The sequence below is a fragment of the Chiloscyllium punctatum genome, chromosome 6, assembly GCF_047496795.1.
Source record: "Chiloscyllium punctatum isolate Juve2018m chromosome 6, sChiPun1.3, whole genome shotgun sequence".
NCBI lineage: Eukaryota > Metazoa > Chordata > Chondrichthyes > Orectolobiformes > Hemiscylliidae > Chiloscyllium > Chiloscyllium punctatum.
Window position 1 is genome coordinate 23945532 of NC_092744.1, and position 23244 is coordinate 23968775.

The following is a 23244-nucleotide window of genomic DNA, read 5'->3' on the forward strand; positions in this document are numbered from 1 at the left end:
AGGAGGTCCTCGAGGGTAGTAATATCTGGATTACTCCCAGTGCTACGAGCTGGTGAAGGTAGGAATAGGAGGATAGAGCAGATGAATGCATGGCTGAGGAGCTGGTGTATGGGAAAAGGATTCACATTTTTGGATCATCGGAATCTCTTCTGGGGTACAACAAGGATGGATTGCATCTAAATTGGAAGGGGACTAATATACTGGCAGGGAAATTTGCTCGAATTGCTTGGGAGGATTTAAACTAGTAAGGTTGTGGGTGGGGGGGACTCAGGGAAATAGTGAGGAAAGAGATCAATCTGAGATGTGTACAGTTGAGAACAGAAGCGAGTCAAACAGTCAGGGTAGGCAGGGAAAGGTAGGACTAATAAATTAAACTGTATTTATTTCAATGCAATGGGCCTAACAGGGAAGGCAGATGAACTCAGGGCATAGTTAGGAACATGGGTCTGGGATATCACAGCAATTACAGAAACATGGCTCAGGGATGGACAGGACTGGCAGCTTAATGTTCCAGGATACAAATGCTACAGGAAGGACAGGAAGGGGGGCAAGAGAGGAGGGAGAGTGACATTTCTGATTAGGGATAGCATTACAGCTGTACTTAGGGAGGATATTCCTGGAAATACATCCAGGGAAGTTATTTGGGTGGAATTAAGAAACAAGAAAGGGATGACCACCTTATTCAGATTGTATTATAGACCCCCCAATAGTCAGAGGGAAATTGAGAAACAAATTTGTAAGGAGATCTCAGCTATCTGTTAGAATAATAGGGTAGTTATGGTCGGGGATTTTAATTTTCCAAACATAGACTGGGATTGCCATAGTGTTAGTGGAGAGGAATTTGTTAAGTGCATACAAGACAATTTTCTGATTCAGTATGTGGATGTACCTACTAGAGAAGGTGCAAAACTTGACCTACTCTTGGGAAATAAGGCAGGGCAGGTGACTGAGGTGTCAGTGGGGGAGCACTTTGGGGCCAGCAACCATAATTCTATTAGTTTTAAAATAGTGATGGAAAAGGATAGACCAGATCTAAAAGTTGGAATTCTAAATTGGAGAAAGACCAATTTTGATGGTATTAGACAAGAACTTTCAAAAGCTGATTGGGGGCAGATTTTCGCAGGTAAAGGGACGGCTGGAAAATGGGAAGCCTTCAGAAATGAGATAACGAGAATCCAGAGAAAATATATTCCTGTCAGGGTGAAAAGGAAGGCTGGTAGGTATAGGAAATGCTGGACGATTAAAGAAATTGAGGGCTTGGTTAGGAAAAAGGAGGTGTATGTCAGCTATAGACAGGATAGAGCGAGTGAATCCTTAGAAGAGTATAAAGGAAGTAGGAGTAAACTTAAGAGGGAAATCAGGAGGGCGAAAAGGGGACATGAGATAGCTTTGGCAAATAGAATTAAGGAGAATCCAAAGGGTTTTTACAAATACATTAAGGACAAAAGGGTAACTAGGGAGAGAATAGGGTCCCTCAAAGATCAACAAGGCGGCCTTTGTGTGGAGCCGCAGGAGATGGGGGAAATACGAAACGAGTATTTTGCATTAGTATTTACTGTGGGGAAGGACATGGAAGATATAGAATGTGGGCAAATAGATGGTGACATCTTGAAAAAGGTCCAGATTACAGAGGAGGAAGTGCTGGATATCTTGAAACGCATAAAGGTGGATAAATCCTCAGGACCTGATCAGGTGTTCCCTAGAACTCTGTGGGAAGCTAGGGAAGTAATTGTTGGGCCTTTTGCTGAGATATTTGTATCATCAATAGTCACAGGTGAGGTGCCGGAAGACTGGAGGTTGACTAACGTGGTGTCACTGTTTAAGAAAGTGGTAAGGACAAGCCAGGGAACTATAGACCAGTGAGCCTGACATTGCTGGTGGGTAAGTTGTTGGAGGGAATCCTGAGGGAAAGGGTTACACATAATTGGAAAGGCAAGGACTGATTAGGGATAGTGAACATGGCTTTGTTTATGGGAAGTCATGTCTCATGAATTTGGTTGAGTTTTTTGAAAAAGCAATAAAGAGGATTGATAAAGGCAGAGCGGTGGATGTGATCTATATGGACTTCAGTAAGGCGTTCGACAAGGTTCCCCATGGGAGACTGGTTAGCAAGGTTAGATCCAATGGAAAACAGGGAGAACTAGCCATTTGGATACAGAACTGCTCAAAGGTAGAAGACAGAGGGTGGTGGTGGAGGGTTGTTTTTCAGACTGGAGGCCTGTAACCAGTGGAGTGCCATAATGATCGGTGCTGGGTCCACTACTTTTTGTAATTTATATAAATGAATAGGATATGAACATAGGATGTATAGTTAGTAAGTTTGCAGATGACACCAAAATTAGAGGTGTCATGGACAGCGAAGAGGGTTACCTCAGATTACAACAGGATCTTGATGACATGGGCCAATGGGCTGAGAAGTGGCAGATAGAGTTTAATTTAGTTAAATGCGAGGTGCTACATTTTGGAAAAGCAAATTAGCGCAAGACTTATACACTTAATGGTAAGTTCCTGGGGCGTGTTGGTGAACAGAGACCTTGGAGTGCAGGTTCATAGCTCCTTGAAAGTAGAGTCACAGGTAGGCAAGATAGTGAAGAAGGCATTTGGTATGCTTTCCTTTATTGGTCAGAGTATTGAGTACAGGAGTTGAGAGGTCATGTTGCGGCTGTACAGGACACTGGTTAGGCCACTTTGGGAATATTGCGTGCAATTCTGGTTTCCTTCCTATCGGAAGGATGTTGTGAAACTTGAAAGGGCTCAGCAAAGATTTACAAGGATGTTGCCAGGGTTGGAGGATTTGAGCTATAGGGAGAGGCTGAACAGGCTGGGGCTGTTTTCCCTGGAGCGTCAGAGGCTGAGGGGTGACGTTATAGAGGTTTACAAAATTATGAGGGGCATGGACAGTGTAAATAGGCAAAGTCTCTTCCCTGGGGAGGTGGAGTCTAGAGCTAGAGGGGAAAGATATAGAAGGGACCTAAGGGGCAAATGTTTCACACAGAGGGTGGTACGTGTATGGAATGAGCTGCCAGAGGAAGTGGTGGAGGCTGGTATAATTGCAACATTTAAAAAGGCATTTGGATGGGTATATGAATAGGAAGGGTTTGGTGGGATATGGGCCAAGTGGTGGCAAATGGGACTAGATTAAGTTGGGATATCTGGTTGGCATGGACATATTGGACTGAAGGGTCTGTTTTCATGCTGTACATCTCTATGACTCTATGACTGCCTGTGTGGAGTTTGCACATTCCCTCCTGCAGTTCAAAGATGTGTAAGTTTGGTGGATTGGCCATGGTGAATTGCCCTGTTGTTTTTGCAGGCCAGGTGAGTTAATGTGGGGTTATGGGGAAAAGTTGGGATGCTCTTTGGAAGGTCATTGCAGACTCAATGGGCTGAACGACTTATGTCTGCTCTGTAGGGATTGGTTACACAGTCCTGCCCACTAGTTCACAATTACTTCTACAATTCATTGAAGAATCACTTCTGTCAACCTGAATTCACGTCAACTTGTGCGTGCTCCACATGGTTTATGCCTATTAAAAGCTTTTGTTAATGTGAGAACTCCACTTATTTTTCTGAACTTCAAACACTCTACAAATTTTAAAACAACATTCAAGTTTTTCAGAATGTATTCACTCACCAAATTTAAAATGGAATACAAAACCAATGTATAGGACATTTTTTTTACCACCTATTTAATCTAATTGAACTGGGGGGAGGGAAGTTGAAAAACTGACGTCCTGAGGCAAACACTCACAAAGCATGATAATCTACCTCCACCTGCTGGCTCAATAGCCCATTACACCAGAGGGACAAACTCGTGAAGATGACACCAACACTTAGTGCTCTAGTCACACTGGAACTCCATTTTGATATTTAGAAGATGAACTGGAACAATATATGCCTTTTGCAAGTTTTATTAGCTTTTTCCTTCTGGGAGAGAGGAAGTTATTCCATCTGAGGCAAAACTATGCATCCTAACACTCTGCATCTCTAATGGGAACATTTACTGAAAGTTTATTGAAGGCATTGATCTCAATCCACTGGTTATTGTGAGCCATCTGGTGGACAACCAAAAGAACAGCACACAATAGAGCTTTTATCAATTCTGGCCTTGAGAATTAGCCCATGTTCCATTGATTTCACCTTATCAGGGTAACCACTTGCTAGAATGATTATGAAGTTATTGATTAATCAGACATCAATCTTTCTCATTGATGGTCCAAAACACAATGTGGAAAAACATTAGCGATTGACAGTTTTGAGAATGGTGGTGTGCTTTTGCCTCCTGTAATGCATTTGTATTTTAGGTGAAAATGCTTTCTGTTAGCTCCTGTAAAACTAGAATTAGACATGGGTAACGTGGTAAAAAAAGATCCAAAATTTCATTAACATATTTTATATCTACAAATGAATTTTAAAATACACAGGCACTTCAGGGCCTTGGGTATCATTAAGCTATTTGGTTACAGGGGAGAACACAATAGTTTGTCATGCTTCAAGAGGTTCCAGTTAAGATGGAATCTGAAACTTGCCAAAGTTCAGGTCACGTGCTAAGATGGTTGATATCATGAGGCTGCCTCTTAAAGTTACACTGATATCCTGTCTGAGAGACTGAGTAGCATGGAGGACCATGATCATACTGAATGGTGGGCCAGACTCTGAGGATTAAATAGCTGTCTCCTGTTCCTATTATTGATGATTCTGTGAGACACCTATGACAGAACCCAGAGGTTCAAAGTCACGTGTGAGTTCCACCTCAAAACACTCAGATACTGGAACCCAACATACTATTTTCCAAAAGGAATCAACCTGTTTGTTGAATTAATCAGTGTCACCAGCTTCCACAGTCTCCAGAGGGAGACAATGCCAAAGACTCGCTGACGGCAGTATCCTTTCCGGAGGTTTCATTTGCTGACTCGAGATGGACATTTGCCAGGAGATCTCATCACATGATCACACACCCTCAACCAGTCAAAAAGCCTTCTCCATCCCCCTTCATGCCAGCCCCAATATCTTTATTATATCTGTTTCATGTTTGACCCAGAGAGGAGTTACAATGCTCATTTCCTCACTGTGACTGGGATTGCTTATTTCCATCTCTGTTACACTGCTCAACTGCTCACTGGACTCAGTTCATCTGTTACTGAATGCCTCAATTACACCTTTGTGACATTTAAACTTAATTATTCTCCCGCATTCTGGACTGATCTCCAGTGTTTTATCCTCTGGAAACTTGAGCTCATGCAAAACTCTGTGGCCCGTGTCCCAATTTGCACTTCTGCCAATGTGCTCAGCTTGGGTTAAGGAAAAGTCTCGATTTTAAAATTCTCATCCTTGTTTTAGAATTCCTCTGTGGCCTTGCCTCATCTCTGCAACCTCCTCCAGTCCCACACCTCTCTAATTCTGACCTTTTGTACATTCCCAATCCTGACCAGTGCACTCTTGGCAGACATGAATCGAACTGTTGAGGCTTTAAGCTCTGCAATTCATTCCCCCAACCTCTCTGCCTCACTTCCTTCCTTCAAACCTACCTCTTTGGCCAAGTCTTTGGTCATTTGTCCTGCTATCATCTTTTGTGGCTCAGTGTCCGATGTCATTTTTGTCTGTTCTTATAAAGAGCCTTGGGGATACATCATTATTTAGGTGCTAAATAGTTGTAAAGTATTGTTGTTGAAAGTTAACAAAGAAAACGGAAAAGAAAACCATGCATTTATTCTTTTTTTGGTCACCCTGTGACCTTCTCCCATCTCGATCTCGCCAACCCCACAACAAAGGAGGAAGCCAATTGATCCACTGTACCTGTGTTGTCCTTTGAAAAGTGCCATCCAATTAGTCCACCTTACTACCCCCAGTCCTACAAATTTCTCCCCTTCTGATAATTCTCTCGTTCCCTTCTGAACGTTCATCTGCCGATACCACCCTGTGACATTTCAGATCCCAACAATACATTTCTCCTGACCTCGCGCTTGGGTTCTTCTTGCAGGAATGTGGGAGATTGCTCCCTTAATTTCCGTAGATTCCAGGACTATCTGAAGACTCACAGCTGCTGGCTTCTTTCTTGATTGGCAAAATCGGGGGAAAAGGAGCACAAAATAAGATCAGGCTTGGGAGTTGGAGATGAAGATAAGATAGAGATGAGATAAGGGTCAAATGGAACTGAATGGCAATGGGAAGGGAAAGGATCTGGGAGATTCTCAGCATATACTACACAAATAAATAGCACAGAAACAGGCCATTCAGCCCAACCAACACGTACTGGCATTTATTGTGTACACTGATGTCTGTGATTGTACTCTCAGCACAGTCTTACGACATCTCTTTCTCTTACCTTTTAGCTCACGGACTGGGCTATTTTCCTAGTGAAAGTAACTGAACATTTCATCCCAATCTCTTGCTAAGACAATGAAATCCACTTTCTCTGAGTGTGTCAGAGATACAGAATGTGTTTCCCAGACACAAGCTTGTTCCCACCATAGAGATTCCCGAATAAATGGGAATGCCGTGGATGGTAGAGCCTTAAAATGCAAACAGAAAGTGCTGGAGAAACTCAGCAGGTTCCAGAGCCTTGAGAGCTCTTGAGTATGAATCTTACTGGACTCGAAACATTTACGCTGCTTCTCTCTTCCTGGATGCTGCCAGGTCTGTTAGGTTGCTCCATCACTTTCAGCTTTTCTTATGGAGATTCCCAAATAGTCAGAAGGCCCCGTGTTTTTCCACAGTGAAGACAGGGTCACATACCTGTGGCCTCCCCATCCCAGAAAGCATGTCCTGCACCCTTTTCGTTTCAGAATCGAAATCTGCAAGAACAAATAAAGAAGAAAGTTTGAAATTCAGCCACTCCACGAGTTGGAGATGGACTCACTGGGAAAATCATTCACAATCCAGCATCTGGCTTTGCAAGCAACCATTCCCAATGCTGCCCTTAGTTCTGGGGCCTCTTGGGCATGTTGTTACTCTGATGATGCTGTCAGCTTGCAATCACACAGGAACGCCCCCTCAAAGTCATACAGCACGGAAACAGACCCTTCAGCCTGACTCATCCTTGCCAACCACGTTTCCCAAACTAAACTGGTCCCATTTGCCTGCGTTTGGTCCATATCCCTCTAAATCCTTCCTATTCATGTACCTCTTCAAATGTCTTTTAAATGTCATTGAAGAAGGCTGCTCAATTGTGAAAACAATTGCCAAACACGCTCTCCTATTAGTGAAGGGCAGAACTGAACCTCAGCAATTCAAAGTCATGACTTCCCAGGAATGGGGCATGTGTATGAGACAACTGTAGGGCTCCCATCCCAACACTGCGACTGCTACCCTGCCACATCCGTTCTATCTGCAGGTGCCCATTGTATGCTTTTGGGATCTTGCTGTGCACCAATTGGCCTACGCGTCCCTGCTCCCTGCCAAGCTTTTCCCCAGTCGTGACATGAAGAAGACGGTGAGAGGAATAAGGGGATGTTTCTGTTAGGGATGGTCGCTGTTCCTCCGTCGATGACCCAGTTTGGATTATCGGATACAAATCACAGTCCGAACGCAAAATAACCGGCAGACTGCAGTCCGGACCAACAATCAATTTGGAACAGACATCCACGCCCATCAGAATTCGTCCAACGCACGTTACAACGCCCCCTTCACTAAAACCAAATCAGAGCCTTGGATTGCAATCTGAGCATCACTAGCCTATGATTTTGACACTGACTTTGAGACTTAATTAAACCCCCACCCCCAAAAAAAGAAGGTATTTGGGAAAGAAAACTGCATTTCCATAGCACCATTAGGCATCCCAAAGCAGATTCAGGCCAATTAAATGCTTCTTAAGCCTTGTCTCTGTGACAATGCAGGAAGCTCTTTGTGCACAGCAAGATCCCACAAGCCGTGAAGGCCAAGTTAACAGGCTTTGGTGATGCTGGTTTGAGGATGAACATTCACCCAGAGCACTTGGAAGAGCTCCCTTGCTTTTGGCCACAGGATCTCGTACCCTACACTTTCACAGTTTAACATAGTACTCTAACAACTTGTCCTAAACTAGATTAGTTTAGGATATTTAGGATATTATCCCAAACAGATATCCTAAACTAATCTGGTCCCATTTGCCAGCACTTGGTCCACAGCACTCCAAAACCCTCCTATTCATATACCCATCCAAATGCCTTTTAAATGTTGCAATTGTACCAATTCCTCTGGCAGCTCATTCCATACACGCACAACCCTCTGCGTGAAAAGGTTGTCCTTTAGGTCCCTTTTATACCTTTCCCCTCTCACCCTAAACCTATGACCTCCAGTTCTGGACTCCCCCATCCCAGGGAAAAGACTTTCTCTATTTATCCTATTCATTTGTGGGCGGCACGGTGGCACTGCTGCCTCACAGTGCCAGAGACCCGGGTTCAATTCCCACCTCAGGCAACTCTCTGTGTGGAGTTTGCACATTCTCCCCGTGTCTGTGTGGGTTTCCTCCGGGTGCTCTGGTTTCCTCCCACACTCCAAAGATTTGCAGGTCAGGTGAATTGGCCATGCTAAATTGCCTGTAGAGTTAGGTAAAGGGTAGATGTAGGGGTATGGGTGGGTTGCGCTTCGGCGGGTCAGTGTGGACTTGTTGGGCCGAAGGGCCTGTTTCCAAACTGTAAGTAATCTAATCTAAAACCCTTATGATTTTATAAACCTCTATGAGGTCACCCCTCAGCCTCTGACGGTCCAGGGAAAACAGCCCTAGCCTCTTCAATCTCTCCCTATAGCTCAAGTCCTACAACTCTGGCAATGTCCTTGTAAATCTTTTCTGAACCCTTTCACGTTTCACATCATCCTTCCAGTAGGAAAAAGACCAGAATTGCATGCAATATTCCAAAAGTGGCCTAACCAATGTCGTTTACAGCCACAACACGACTTCCCAACTCCTGTACTCAATACTCTGACCAATAAAGGAAAGCATACCAAACGCCTTCTTCACTATCCTGTCTTTGCGACTCCACTTTCAAGGAGTTATGAACCTGCACTACAAGGTCTCTTTGTTCAGCAACACTCCCTAGGACCTTACCATTAAGTATATAAGTCCTGCTAAGATTTGCTTTCACAAAATACAGCACTTCACATTTATCTAAATTAAACTCCATCTGCCACTCCTCAGCCCATTGGCCCATCTGATCAAGATCCCATTGTAATCTGAGGTAACCGTATTTGCTTTCCACTACAGCTCCAATTTTGGTGTTGTCTGCAAACTTACTATGTTTGCCTCCTGCGTTCATATCCAAATCATTTATATAAATGACAAAATGTAGAGGACCCAGCACCAATCTTTGTGACACTCCACTGGTCACAGGCCTCCAATCTGAAAAACAAACCTCCACCACCACCCTCTGTCTTCTACCTCAGTTCTGTATCCAAATGGCTAGTTCTCCCTGTATTCCATGAAATCTAACCTTGCTAATCAGACTCCCATGGGGAACCTTGTCGAACACCTTACTGAAGTCCATATAGTTCATGTCCACCGCTTTGCTCTCATCAATCCTCTTTGTTACTTCTTCAAAAAACTCAATCAAGTTTGTGAGACATGATTTCCCATGCACAAAGCCATGTTGACTATCCCTAATCAATCCTTGCCTTTTCAAATATGTGTAAACCCTGCCCCTCAGGATTCCCTCCAACAATTTGCCCACCACCGGTCTATAGTTCCCTGGCTTGTCCTTACCACCCTTCTTAAACAGTGGCATCACATTAGCCAAACTCTAGTCTTCTGGCACCTCACCTGTGTGTATTGATGATAGAAATATCTCAGCAAGGGGCCCAGCAATCACTTTCCTAGCTTTTCAGAGAGTTCAAGGGTACACCTGATCAGGTCCTGGGGATTTGTCCACGTTTACGTGTTTCATGACATCCAGCTGGGAGTGTTGGTCTGGAGCCTCCAGTGAGGTTTGGGCCCATGACCTTTCAACTCAGACATGAAAGTGTCACCATGAGTAATGACCCCAAACATTTCATTCACTAATGCAGCAAGTCCCATTCGAGAAAGACCAGTGTCTATTGGATGCCTTCGGGATATATTAAGATCTCAGGCATTGGTCCTATCTGACAGATTGGATGGAGAACATGGAAAACATGTGGAAGCAGAATGTTACGGCTAATTGGCAATAATACCCAGAAGAGAATAAACCCAGAACAGGTAGGATTCCTTCCCCGGTCAGACATCAATAATCTGGTTGGATCTTTATCAACAATCTGATTTGTTTCATGAACTCAAATTCTCAAGTCTCCTGACTTGCAATACAAACTCACATTTGCCAGTTTATTGATATGATGTGGCATCACAGTCCCACATCTCTGTCCAGCTGCTAACACTCAGTAGCTCAACTACAGCGTTCTCCCAGTGTCTCCGACACCATTGCTGCGTGAGGCCGAGAGAGTGTGCTGAGTGTGGGAACAGTATGGATTTGTGTATTAGAGACAGTGTGTGTGTGTTTAAGACAGTGTGCGCGGGAGAGATTTGGTGGTGTGCGTGCATGCACATCTTTGTGTGTTGGTGAGTGCATGTGAGTGAGAGATTATCAGCGTGTGTGAATGAGAGTGGGTGCAAGTCTGAGTGAGTAAGAGTGTGTGAGTAGGTAAGCGAGTGAGGGTCTGAGTGAGTGAGAATATGAGTGTGTGAGTAGGTGTGAGCAAGTGAGTGAATGCGGGAGTGAGTAAGTAAGAATCTGCGAGTGAGGATAAATTTAAAAGGGACCTAAGGGGCAATTTTGTCACACAGAGGGTGGTGTATATTTGGAATGAGCTGCCAGAGGAAGTGGTAGGGGCTGGTACAATTACAACATTGAAAAGGCAATTGGATGGGTATATGAATAGGAAGGGTTTAGAGGGACATGGGACAGGTGCTGGCAAATGGGACTCGATTAGGTTAGGATATCTGGTCAGCATGGACGAGTTAGACAGAAGAGTATGTTTCCGTGCTATATGACTCTATGAGTGAGTGAAATCTATGCATGCTGTGTATTTTAAGAGCAGGCAAGTATTTGTGCAAACGCATGTTTGCGTACATATGTATGCCCCTGAGTGTCTGCATGCAAACATTTGTGCATGTATATGAGTGTATGTGCTGTGTACCCACATGTGTGACTGAGTGTGAACGTGTGCGCACGTGAGTGTGTGCGTGTGTGTGTGTGCGCGTGCGAGTGTGTACATATTTGTGTGCGTGTGTATGACTTAGCATGCATGTGCACACAAACATCTGCATATGCATGTGTTGAACATAAACAGGAACATGCTGTCAATACACATGGGAATCCCAGTTGTTGTTCGTCTCCTTTCCTTAGTTGACAGGCACTGAGTCCAATCAGCTGCTGGGGCCTGGGCAATGTGTGGGAGGCTGTTATTTTGTGAATCTCCGTTCATTCTGCAGAATCTGCAGGGGGCAATGGAAAGCAGCCTCTTCATTATTTTGGTTCCATTTGGCTGAATTCTGGCATATTCAGAAGGTTTGTGGGTTGGATCTGATTCCTGACGCTTTGGCCAATAAAGTGAACAATGGCTCTTTAACAAAACTTTCCTCTTCACAGCTTCACTGCCAGCCAAGCCGAGGGAAAGTCAAACAAACACAGAATGTCCCTCACAACGTGCTATTTATTTTCCAAATTCCCCCACCAGCACACCTCCACCCACCGATGCGTCACTTCGTGAGGCCTCTGTCTGATGCTCGAGAAGCCATGCAGGGTGAGATTTGTCCCACGCTTGCTTCCTGGCCTCTGCTCATTTAGTTAATCTCAGCTGATGGTGAAGCGAGCAGCCTCTATCTCAAAATACACCTCAGGGCCAACGTGACAGGGTTGAGGAAACATTGGTCACCGTCCAGCAACCCAGTTGAACTTGATTCTAATCAAGAGCTCGGCATAAGGCCCAGCTCACTGCCGTGTGCTCTCCTGCATCTGAGTCAACAGGCTATGAGTTCAAATCCCAGCGCAGGGGTCTAAGCCTATAGTCCAGGCTGACCCACCAAATGCAGTGCTGAGGGCGGGCTGCAGTACCAGAACAGCAAAATGTCTGGCTGAGGTGTTAAATTGAGTTTCTCTCAGGCACCACATCACATTGGAGAGTACTGGGGATTCATCCTGGGGTCCTGGGCTGCCATTTGTTCACACTGGTCAACATCACCTGACCTTTGCTTTGCGCCAATCGGCAGCCATGTTATACATGGGATTGACTACATTTTCTCTAAACACCATTTCATCAACACATATTCAGGATCATCCTGCAGTGAAATGCAAGTGAGAAGGAATCGCCGCAAAGGTCTTTTGCCCTCCTCACACTAACATGCTCCCCAAAACCCAGCCTGCAAGGGGACTGTCAAGAGGAAGCTTTACTCTGTATCTAACCCTGTGCTGCCCTTGTCCTGGGAGTGTTTGATGGGATCAATGTAGGGGCAGATTTACTCTGTATCTAACCACGTGCTGCCCTGTCCCGGGAGTTATGACGGAAACAGTGCCTCGGGACCTTTACTCTGTACTTAATCCTATGCTGCCCCTGTCCAGGGAATGATAATGGGGACAGTGTGGAGGGAAGTTTAGTCTGTACCTAACCCCACACTGTCCCTGTCACGGGAGTAATGATGGAGTTAGTGCCTAGGGACCTTTACTCTGTATCTAACCCCGTGCAGCCCCTATCCTGTGAGTATGATGGGGACAGTGTGGAGGGACCTCTACTCTGTATCTAACCCTGTGCTGCCCCAGTACTGAGAGTGATGATGGGGACAGTACGGAGTGATGTGCCGTATCTGGGTGGGGAATCTGCTGTGCTTGCTGTCGGTCATGTCACTCTGATCACCATCAACTGGAAAGAGGAGGGATCCCGAAGTCTGAGCCCCTAAGCAGACTGATAGTCTCAGTGCAGTACTGAAGGACAGCGATACAGTCAGAGGGGCCACCTTCTCAAAAAAAGTATCAAAACACAGGGCCCATACTTCCTTTCAGATGAACAGGGACAATCCTGTGCTACTATCCAGAGGTGATTGATCTGGGACAAGATCAATGCAAATGAACTGCCTAGATGCTTATCACATTGTTGGCTCCAGGAGCTTGCTGGATCTGCTGTTCTTCTATCAAACAAACCCTCTCCTTTCCCTCTCTCTGCTCTTATTACATCCCTCATGCACAGTTTCCTTCCTGTCTCCTTCTCTCCATCTCTCTTATATCACAATGCACTCTCACAGTCTATCCCTCTCTCTCTCCACCGCTCACACTACCCATCCTCTTCTGTCCCACTTCACCCTCCAACTCAGATTCTCGCTTTCTCTTTCCATCTCTCCGCCTCTTTTCAGTCCCTTGCTCCCCTTCTCATTGATTCAACTCCCTTTTCTTTACCCATCTCTGGATTGCACTCTGTCCTGTTGCCATATCAGAACTAGGTTGTGTGTTGGCTATTGTTGAGACACAGGAGATGGAATGTGGGGACAGAGAGAGAAACAAAGAAACAAAGAAAATTCACAGCCCAGGAACAGGCCCTTCTGCCCTCCAAGCCTGAGCCGATCCAAATGTACTGTCTAAACCTGTCGGTCAATTCCTAAGTATCTGTATCCCTCGGCTCCCCACCTACTCATGCATCTGTCCGGACACATCTTAAATGAATCTACCGTGCCTGCCTCTACCATCTCTGCTGGCAACGCGTTCCAAACGCCCACCACCCTCTGCGTGAAGTACTTGCCACATGTATCCCCCTTAAACCTTCCATCTCTCACCTTGAAAGCATGACCTCTCGTTATTGAATCCTTCACCCTGGGAAAAAGCTTGTCTCTATCCACCCTGTCTATACCCTTCATGATTTTGTAAACCCCAATCAGGTTCCCCCTCAATCTCCTTTTGTCTAGTGAAAATAAATCTAACCTACTGAACCTGTCTTCATAGCTAGCACCTTCCATACCAGGCAACATCCTCGTAAACCTTCTCTGCACCCTCTCCAAAGTGTCCACATCCTTTTGGTAATGTGGCGACCAGAAATGTACACAGTATTCTAAGTGCGGCCAAACCAATGCCTTGTATAATTTTAACATGACCTGCCAGCTTTTATACTCAAAACCTCGTCCAATGAAGGTAAGCATACTATATGCCTTCTTGACCACTCTATCCACCTGTGCAGCAACCTTCAGGGTACAATGGACCTGCACTCCCAGATCTCTCTGCCCATCAACTTTTCCCAAGGCTCTTCCGTTCATTGTATAATTCACTCTAGAATTAGACTTGCCTAAGATTCACATTGTTCAGGAAATCAGAGCATGGGGACACAGGAGACTTTTGTTCACAACACCCACTTCCCAAGAATGGAAATGATGGTCCTGAGCCACTTTCTCAGCATCTTGCGATTCATTTTAAAAGATTCCAACAGCACTCAACATGTGTCATCAGCAAAGACAGTTCCCACATCTTCGACCCCTTCATCCCTATCATTTATATAAATTATAAAGAGTTGAGGCCCAAGCACTGACCCCTGAGGCACACCACTCTTGTAATATCCAGCCAACCTCAGCCTCTAACCCTGTCTTCAAGCTACACCCTAAGCCCTTACACTGAGAGTTGACTTTCCACAATAATGAATGTGGCACTTTATCAAGTGGTTTTTGAAAATCTAAATACAATCCACCATCTTGTTCCCCTTTATCCACAGCACAAGGTTATATCATCAATTACTTTTGTCTTAGAAGTTGCCACAGGTCAGTCTTTTTGCAATTGTGTGCTGCATGTTGACCACCACATTTCCTTTCCTTAAAAAGAACCTATTCTAAATGTTTAAAGGGAATTACAATTCAGTAATATTTCAGTGAGTGAAAGCTATCATTACATTTCCCAATGTCTGTGCAATGGGAAATCCAGTTTAAATGAGACAAACCATTCTTATCCTCGGTGTGTACCAGCGTCTTCAAATACCCTACCCATGATGTTTCATTGAGGAAAGGATAATGAAGTTGGGTGTGCTCCATGATGGGTGACCAGGTTGGACATGGATATTTTCTCATTAACCTTTTCAGAGAGGCTATTACACACCTGTGGAGCAGTTGGGCTTTGTACCTGGATCTCCTGGTCCAGGCACTACCACTGCAACCCAAAAGCACTATCAGCTTGGACATAGTCCAAGCTCATTCAAAACTGACCGAGAAGGTTAAGGGTTCAAGTCCCACGTCATGGTCCTGAGCATAAAATCAGAGCTGACACTTGCAGTGTTGCACTGAGCGAGTGCCAAGCTGTCAAAAATGTCACCTTTCCAAGAAGGTAATGAATTCCCGAGATCTGTCCTCCCCATAAAATCGCACACCTACCCAGCACCACCCGCTGAAGAGGGAACAGGAGAGTTCACTGGCTTAACATTTCCATCAACATCACTAAAGCTAGATCACTTGGTCACTACCACGGCGATGCATGTGGGATCTTGCTGTGCACAATTGCACGAATTGGCGGCGGTGTTTGTGGGTTCACTCAAAATGTACTTCATTCATTGTGATAGGCTTTGCAATGTCCAACACCCACAATGAAAGATGGCTGGAGACTGATTGGTGACATGGGATGGGAGGGGAGGAGGGTAGTGGGCTTTGGAATGGAGTGGATGATGCCCCAAAAATGAAAGAATTGCAATGAGCCGTTCATGGCTGATTCTTGACCTCAACATTATGTTTTTGCTGGATCTCCAATTTCCCAAGCGCCTGAATATCTGTGACCCAGTTTACTGGATACTGTCAGTGACTGAGCATTGTGCATCCACAGCCCTCTGGGCTAGAACATTCCAAACATTAACACACTGTCAATGAGGAAATGTCTCTTCATCTTAATCCAAAATGGCTGAGCCCTTAATCCTGAAACTACAACCTTCAACCAATAAGGGGAAGCAGTCTCTCCATATCTCCCCAATTAAACTATCCAAGAATTTTCTCATCAGTCTGATCTCCAAGAGAATTTAGGCTCAATTTACTCAATGTGTCCTCATAGGATGACCCTTTCAACATCACATTCTCCCACACAAACACTCTCTCACACAAATTCACTCACATAAATGGGCAGCAAGGTGGCACAGTGGTTAGCACTACAGCCTCACAGTACCATAGATCCGGGTTCAATTCCCACTTCAGGTAACTGTCTGTGTGGAATTTGCACGTTCTCCCTGTGTCTGCATGGGTTTCCACCTGCAGGCGAGGTGAATTGGCCATGCTAAATTGACTGTAGTGTGAGGGAAATTGGTCTGAGTGGGTTGCTCTTCGGAGGATCAGTGTGGGCTTTTGGGCCGAAGGGCCTGTTTCCACACTGTAGGGAATCTAATCAATAAACACTGACTCACTCTCACACAAACGTGCAAACAAATACTCAGTCTCTGTTACAGGTTCTCATATAAATCGCAGTCACTCTCTCACAAACGCATATACACTAATACAAACACACTGTTATAAACTTGCACACTGTCATGAACACATATTTCTCATGTGCTCACTTTCACATGAGTATAAAGATCGGTTTCTTTTCGGATTACGGACTGTGAAGTGGGAAAATCTGCTATAAAACAAGAAAACTCTGCAAGATGATGTTACAATTACATAGAAACCCTACAGTGTGGAAAAAGGTCACTTGGCTCATACCAAGCCCGCAAAGAGCATCCCACCAAAACCAGCCTTGTACCCGATCCCCATAACCTCACCTTTACTATGGCTAATCCATCTCGCCTGCACATCTCCGGGAACAATACAGTTGTAATTACATGTGTTACAGGAGCCCGGGGTGAGGGTGTGTGTCTGTGTGCGCGTGTGTGGTCACACGTAGGCCATATTAATTAAGGACGGCAGATTTCCTTCCCTAAAGGACATTAGTGAATGAGATGGATTTTTACAACAATTGACAACAATTACATAATTGCCATTAGGCCAGTTCTCTAGACCAGCTTTTTATTGAATTCAAATGTCATCATAGGCCATGATGTGGATAAGAGCTTCTTTAAATTACTTTATGAGTTTCTTTAACTGTATCAAAAGGGAGAGAGAAGCTAAAGTGAATATAGGTACCTTAGATAATGAGACTGAAGAAATAATAATAAGAAAGCAAGAAATACTTTGCATCAGCCTTCAAAGTAGAATGCATTAATAGCATTCCAAAATTTCTAAATGATCAAGGGGGGGGAAAGAAACAAAAACAACAACTACCACTGGAGAAAAATTAATGGGGCTAATCACCAATAAGACCCCTGAGCCTGAAGGAAATTTTGCATTATATTGAATAAAGTCACTACAGAGATAATGCATGCACTGGTAGAAATCTTCCAGGAATCCTTAGCTTCTGGTAAAGTGCCAGACACCACACTGATACCAGGTATGAAGGGTCTGTCTTCTGAGAAGAGGCTGAGTAGATTTGGCCTGTGCTCGGTAGAGTACAGAAGAATGACAGGTGACTTTATTGAAATGCATCGGACGTGTAAAGGACCAATGTAGATGCGGAATGGTTATTTCCCCCTTGTGGGACAATCTAGAACTAGAGGGTATAATCTCAAAATTGGGCTCACACATTTAGCACAGAATGAAGAGGAATTTCTACCCCAAGGGATTGTGACTCTGGTGGAATTCTTTATTGCAGAGGGCTTTTGAGGCTAGATAATTAGGTATTTTCATGGAACATAGAACATTACAGTGCAGTACAGGCCCTTCGGCCCTCGATGTTGCGCCGACCTGTCACACCAATCTGAAGCCCATCTAACCTATACTATTCCATGTATGCCCATGTGCTTGTCCAATGACAACTTAAATGTACTTAAAGTTGGCGAATCTACTACCATTGTGGGCAAAGCATTCCACACCCTTACTACTCTCTAAGTAAAGAAACTACCCCTGACATCTGTCCTATATCTATCACTCCTCATGGTCGCCATCACCATACTTGGAAAAAGGCTCTCCCTGTCCACCCTATCTAACCCTCTCATTATCTTATATGTCTCTATTAAGTCACCTCTCAACCTTCTTCTCTCTAACAGAAACAACCTCAAGTCCCTCAGCCCGTTCCTCATAAGACCTTCCCTCCATACATAGAACATAGAACATAGAACAATACAGCACAGAACAGGCCCTTCGGCCCACGATGTTGTGCCGAACTTCTATCCTAGATTAAGCACCCATCCATGTACCTATCCAAATGCCGCTTAAAGGTCGCCAATGAATCTGACTCTACCACTCCCTCGGGCAGCGCATTCCATGCCCCCACCACTCTCTGGGTAAAGAACCCACCCCTGACATCTCCCCTATACCTTCCACCCTTCACCTTAAATTTATGTCCCCTTGTAACACTCTGTTGTACCCGGGGAAAAAGTTTCTGACTGTCTACTCTATCTATTCCTCTGATCAGGCAACATCCTAGTAAATCTCCTCTGCATCCTTTCCATAGCTTCCACGTCCTTCTTATAATGCGGTGACTAGAACTGTACACAATACTCCAAGTGCGGCCGCACCAGAGTTTTGTACAGCTCTAGCATAACCTCATGGTTCTGGAACTCGATCCCTCTCTTAATAAAAGCTAAACACTGTATGCCTTCTTAACAACCCTGTCAACGTGGGTGGCAACTTTCAAGGATCTGTGTACCTGGACACCGAGATCTCTCTGCTCATCTACACTACCAAGAATCTTCCCATTAGCCCAGTACTTTGCATTCCGGTTACTCCGACAGATAGAGATTTTTCATCAGTAAAGGAATCAAGGGTTATGAGGTAAAGGAAGGGAAGAGGAGTTGAGAATTACCAGGACGGCCACAATCTCATTGAAGATAGAGCAGACCCAATGGACTGATTTGCCTCCTTCTGGTCCTTTAGGACCCAGGTCCTCAGAACATCAGCTGAGGGACTGGATTGCTAGGCAAGAGTGTGGTGCTGGAAAAGATTGCTAGTCCAGTAACTTGTTTTTTATCTTCCACATCCACAATACGTTTGTCCCTTTGTGTGTCAGCTTGTATGTGTATGGGAGTTTTAAAAAAGGGGTAGAGTTCAAGTTAGAGAGTAATAGCTTAGCAATAGTTTGTTTACATCAAATAATGATTTGCATGATAATGATAAATACCTGGTATGCATAACCTTTTAACCTGAATTAGACAGGAAGTCAATTTTAATCAAATTTTCACAATTGTGATGAATCTGGTAATAGTGGGGCTTGATTTCCAGCACAATATCGTGACACATACCACACCCTCTCACACATGCACTTCCACACAGACATATGGCTCATGGAGCATACAACCTCTGACAAGTACGTGTGTGCGTCCACAATATACATGGCATGTGCTTGACTCAAAACACTGCTAACTCTCTGTGTCTCACACATGAAACATTCTCAGGGTCTGAAAAATAAGACACAGAGCATATTGTGTAAGTATACTGCTGGAAAGCCAATTGACCACAGTGCATTTCCTCTTCTCTGAGGAATGTCTCATCTTACTTGAAAGACTCAAACAAGACTGGAGATGTTACCCAGGAAGGAGGAAGGTGATGAGGAATGGGCTTAGGATCAGACTGTGAGTGAGAGAAAGAGAGAGTGTGATCGAGAGAGAGAGAGAGAGAGAGAGAGAAACACATCACAGCTGAGTACAAGGCAACAGTGTGTCCTGGGGAATTCCTGAAACAAGGAGGTATGTTGTGCTTTGTCAGTCTGGTAACTGATAGTCTTTCCTCAGTTGACAAAAATTCAGTTGCTGTGGCAACCGACGTCTTACAAAGCAGAGCGATTTCTGGTGAAGACACGCGATCTTGTTGCACTTTGGACGGGCGGGGGATGGAGACCAGAGGCTGTCTGCTACCATCCGAATGGTGGGGGAGGGGGGTAGATTACAGATGTAGTGGGGAGGGGGGGTGTTCTCAGCAGTTGCTGGTCTGGACAACTGGGTGAAGGAGGTGTTGGGGCAGTCTCTCTTCAATTAATCCCTGTTTGACATCACCCTATTTTCCTTCACAAGACCATTGGACCATAAGATATAGTGGCAAAAATAGGCCATTTGGCCCATCTAGTCTGTTCTGCCAATCCTGGCAGATCTGATGGTCCTTTACTCCACTTTCCTGCCTTTGTCTCATAATTCTTGATTCCTTTACTGATTAAAAACCTGTCTATCTCAGTCCTGAATAGACTTAATGAGTTAATGTCTACAGCCTGCCTTCTGGTCAAGATCCTACAGATTCACTGTCCTCAGAGTGAAATTTCTCCTTAATCCTGCCATACCCCTCACTTTAAGACGATGCTCTCTGGTCCCGGATTTTCCCACAAGGAAAAACAATTTCCCATCTATTTTTGTGTCAGTTATAAACCTGGCTATTATAGATTCACTTTTCTCACCCTAGCCACTATATCACAAATAGGTAAAAACAAGGACTGCAGATGCTGGAAACCAGAGTCTAGATTAGAGTAGTGCTGGAAAATCTGAGCAGGTCAGGCAGCATCTTAAAAATATGGCCCCAGTCTTGAAATCCTCCACCTGCCACAAATATACAATGGCTGTGGGAAGAGACTGTGTGCGGCAGGTGAGTAGTGGCAGTGGTGGTGGGGAGGGGCCGCGGAGGAACGGGTATCATGAAGTCAGGATGAAGGGCAAGGAGCAGCCCCAGGATGAAGGAGCAGAATGTGCAAGGTAAGGATCTCACTCTGGGACTTGCAGGCACTGTGTTTGCTCAGCCTGTAGATTGGCTCACCTTATGTATGCCCCATATGATTTTATACACCTCTATAAGGTAACCCCCTCAGCTCCTATACTCCAGGGAAAAAAGTCCCAGCCGATCTAGCCTCTCCTTATAACTCATGACCATGACAGCAATCATTAATTGGCACAAACCCATTTGGTTCCTTAGAGAAGGAAATCTGCTGTCCTTACCGGTCTGGCTTACATGTGACTCCAGACCCACAACAATATGGCTGACTCTTAACTGTCCTTTGAAGTGACCTAAAAAGCCAATCAGTTTAACAGCAACAGGGGCAAGCAACAAATGCTAGCCTTGCCAGTGAGGCCCACAGACCACAACAGAATGAAACAAAATACCTCTACCTATAAGATCCACCACCCCTCCCCTGCCCCCATGCCATTCCTTCAGTGTCACTGGGTCAAATTCCTGGAATTCCCTCCCTAATAGCATTGCGGGTTTAGTGATAACACATGGACTGCAGCAGTTCAAGAAGGCAGCTCAGCACCACTTTCTCAAGGGCAATGAGTGCTGTCTCAGCTAGAAATATTCACATCCAGCAAAGCAATATATCCATAAAATTTTGGATCCTCACTGTCCAATGTTGACTATTGAATTGCGGAGGTACTAGGGATCTGAACCATAGATACCAGCCCGAAGGGGAGTGAGGGGGAGGTAGAGTGCAAGCAGAGAGGAAGTAGGAATGTTAATTCCAAAAGGCACTTGATAAGTTGCTGAATGCCAGCCTAGTTAGCAAGGTAAGATCCCATGGCATGGATAATAGCATGGAGAGAGGATTGGCTAACTAATAGAAGACAGAGAGTTGGGATAAGGAGGAGGGTATTTTTAAGTTGGCAATTTAGCGAGTGCCATAGGGAAAAGTGCTGGACCCACATGTATTTGTGATATAGTTTAGATTAGAGTGGTGCTTTTGCCCGAAATGTTGATTTTCCTGCTCCTCGGATGCTGCCAGACCTGCTATACATTTCCAGCACCACTCTAATCTAAACGATATCACAAATACATGTGGGCCCAGCACTTTTCCCTATGGCACTCGCTAAATTGCCAACTTAAAAATACCCTCCTCCTTATCCCAACTCTCTGTCTTCTATTGGTTAGCCAATCCTCTCTCCAGGCTATACTTCCATGCCATGGGATCTTACCTTGCTAACTAGGCTGGCATTCAGCAACTTATCAAGTGCCTTTTGGAATTAACATTCCTACTTCCTCTCTGCTTGCACTCTACCTCCCCCTCACTCCCCTTCGGGCTGGTATCTATGGTTCAGATCCCTAGTACCTCCGCAATTCAATAGTCAACATTGGACAGTGAGGATCCAAAATTTTATGGACATATTGCTTTGCTGGATGTGAATATTTCTAGCTGAGACAGCACTCATTGCCCTTGAGAAAGTGGTGCTGAGCTGCCTTCTTGAACTGCTGCAGTCCATGTGTTATCACTAAACCCGCAATGCTATTAGGGAGGGAATTCCAGGAATTTGACCCAGTGACACTGAAGGAATGGCATGGGGGCAGGGGAGGGGTGGTGGATCTTATAGGTAGAGGTATTTTTTTCATTCTGTCGTGGTCTGTGGGCCTCACTGGCAAGGCTAGCATTTGTTGCTTGCCCCTGTTGCTGTTAAACTGATTGGCTTTTTAGGCCACTTCAAAGGACAGTTAAGAGTCAGCCATATTGTTGTGGGTCTGGAGTCACATGTAAGCCAGACCGGTAAGGACAGCAGATTTCCTTCTCTAAGGAACCAAATGGGTTTGTGCCAATTAATGATTGCTGTCATGGTCATGAGTTATAACGAGAAGCTAGATCGGCTGGGACTTTTTCCCTGGAGTATAGGAGCTGAGGGGGTTACCTTATAGAGGTGTATAAAATCATATGGGGCATACATAAGGTGAGCCAATCTACAGGCTGAGCAAACACAGTGCCTGCAAGTCCCAGAGTGAGATCCTTACCTTGCACATTCTGCTCCTTCATCCTGGGGTTGTTCCTTGCCCTTCATCCTGACTTCATGATACCCGTTCCTCCACGGCCCCTCCCCACCACCACTGCCACTACTCACCTGCCGCACACAGTCTCTTCCCACAGCCATTGTATATTTGTGGCAGGTGGAGGATTTCAAGACTGGGGCCATATTTTTAAGGTGAGAGGAGCAAAATTTAAAAGAGGGAACGGTTTTTAACATAGAGAGTGAGTCACGTGCGGAATGAACTTCTAGAGGAAGTAGTGGACGTGGGTACACTACAACATTTAAAAGACATTTGGACATGTATATGAATAAGAAATGTTTGGAGGCATATGTGGCAAGTGCAGGCAGGTTGAATTAGCTTGGGATTATGGTCGACATGGACTGGGACTGAAGGGTCTGTTTCTGTGCTGTATGACCCTATTATTGAGATTTGATTTAGATATGCACTCATTGAATTTCAATTTAATTAGTTGTCATGGCAAGATTTGAACCCATGTTAGCCTCCAATGACATTACCACTGTTTCCTGATCTGCCCTGCTTGTGCTGCCCTTGTCCTTCTTCATGGTTGAGGTCACAGGCCTGGACAATGCAGTCAAAAGAGCTTTTGTGAGTTGAACATGGAGGCGCCA

General features: G+C 44.9%; 1 protein-coding gene across 2 annotated transcripts in view; it reads right to left on the reverse strand.

The window, feature by feature from the left end:
- The window catches only part of fndc3ba (fibronectin type III domain containing 3Ba), a 343026-nt gene that overhangs the window by 104842 nt on the left and 214940 nt on the right, over positions 1–23244 (reverse strand). For both annotated transcript variants that reach the window (XM_072572145.1, XM_072572146.1), the window contains exon 7: positions 6736–6794. In XM_072572145.1, coding sequence (XP_072428246.1) covers positions 6736–6794 — 59 coding nt within the window. The remainder of the gene's footprint in view (positions 1–6735; positions 6795–23244) is intronic.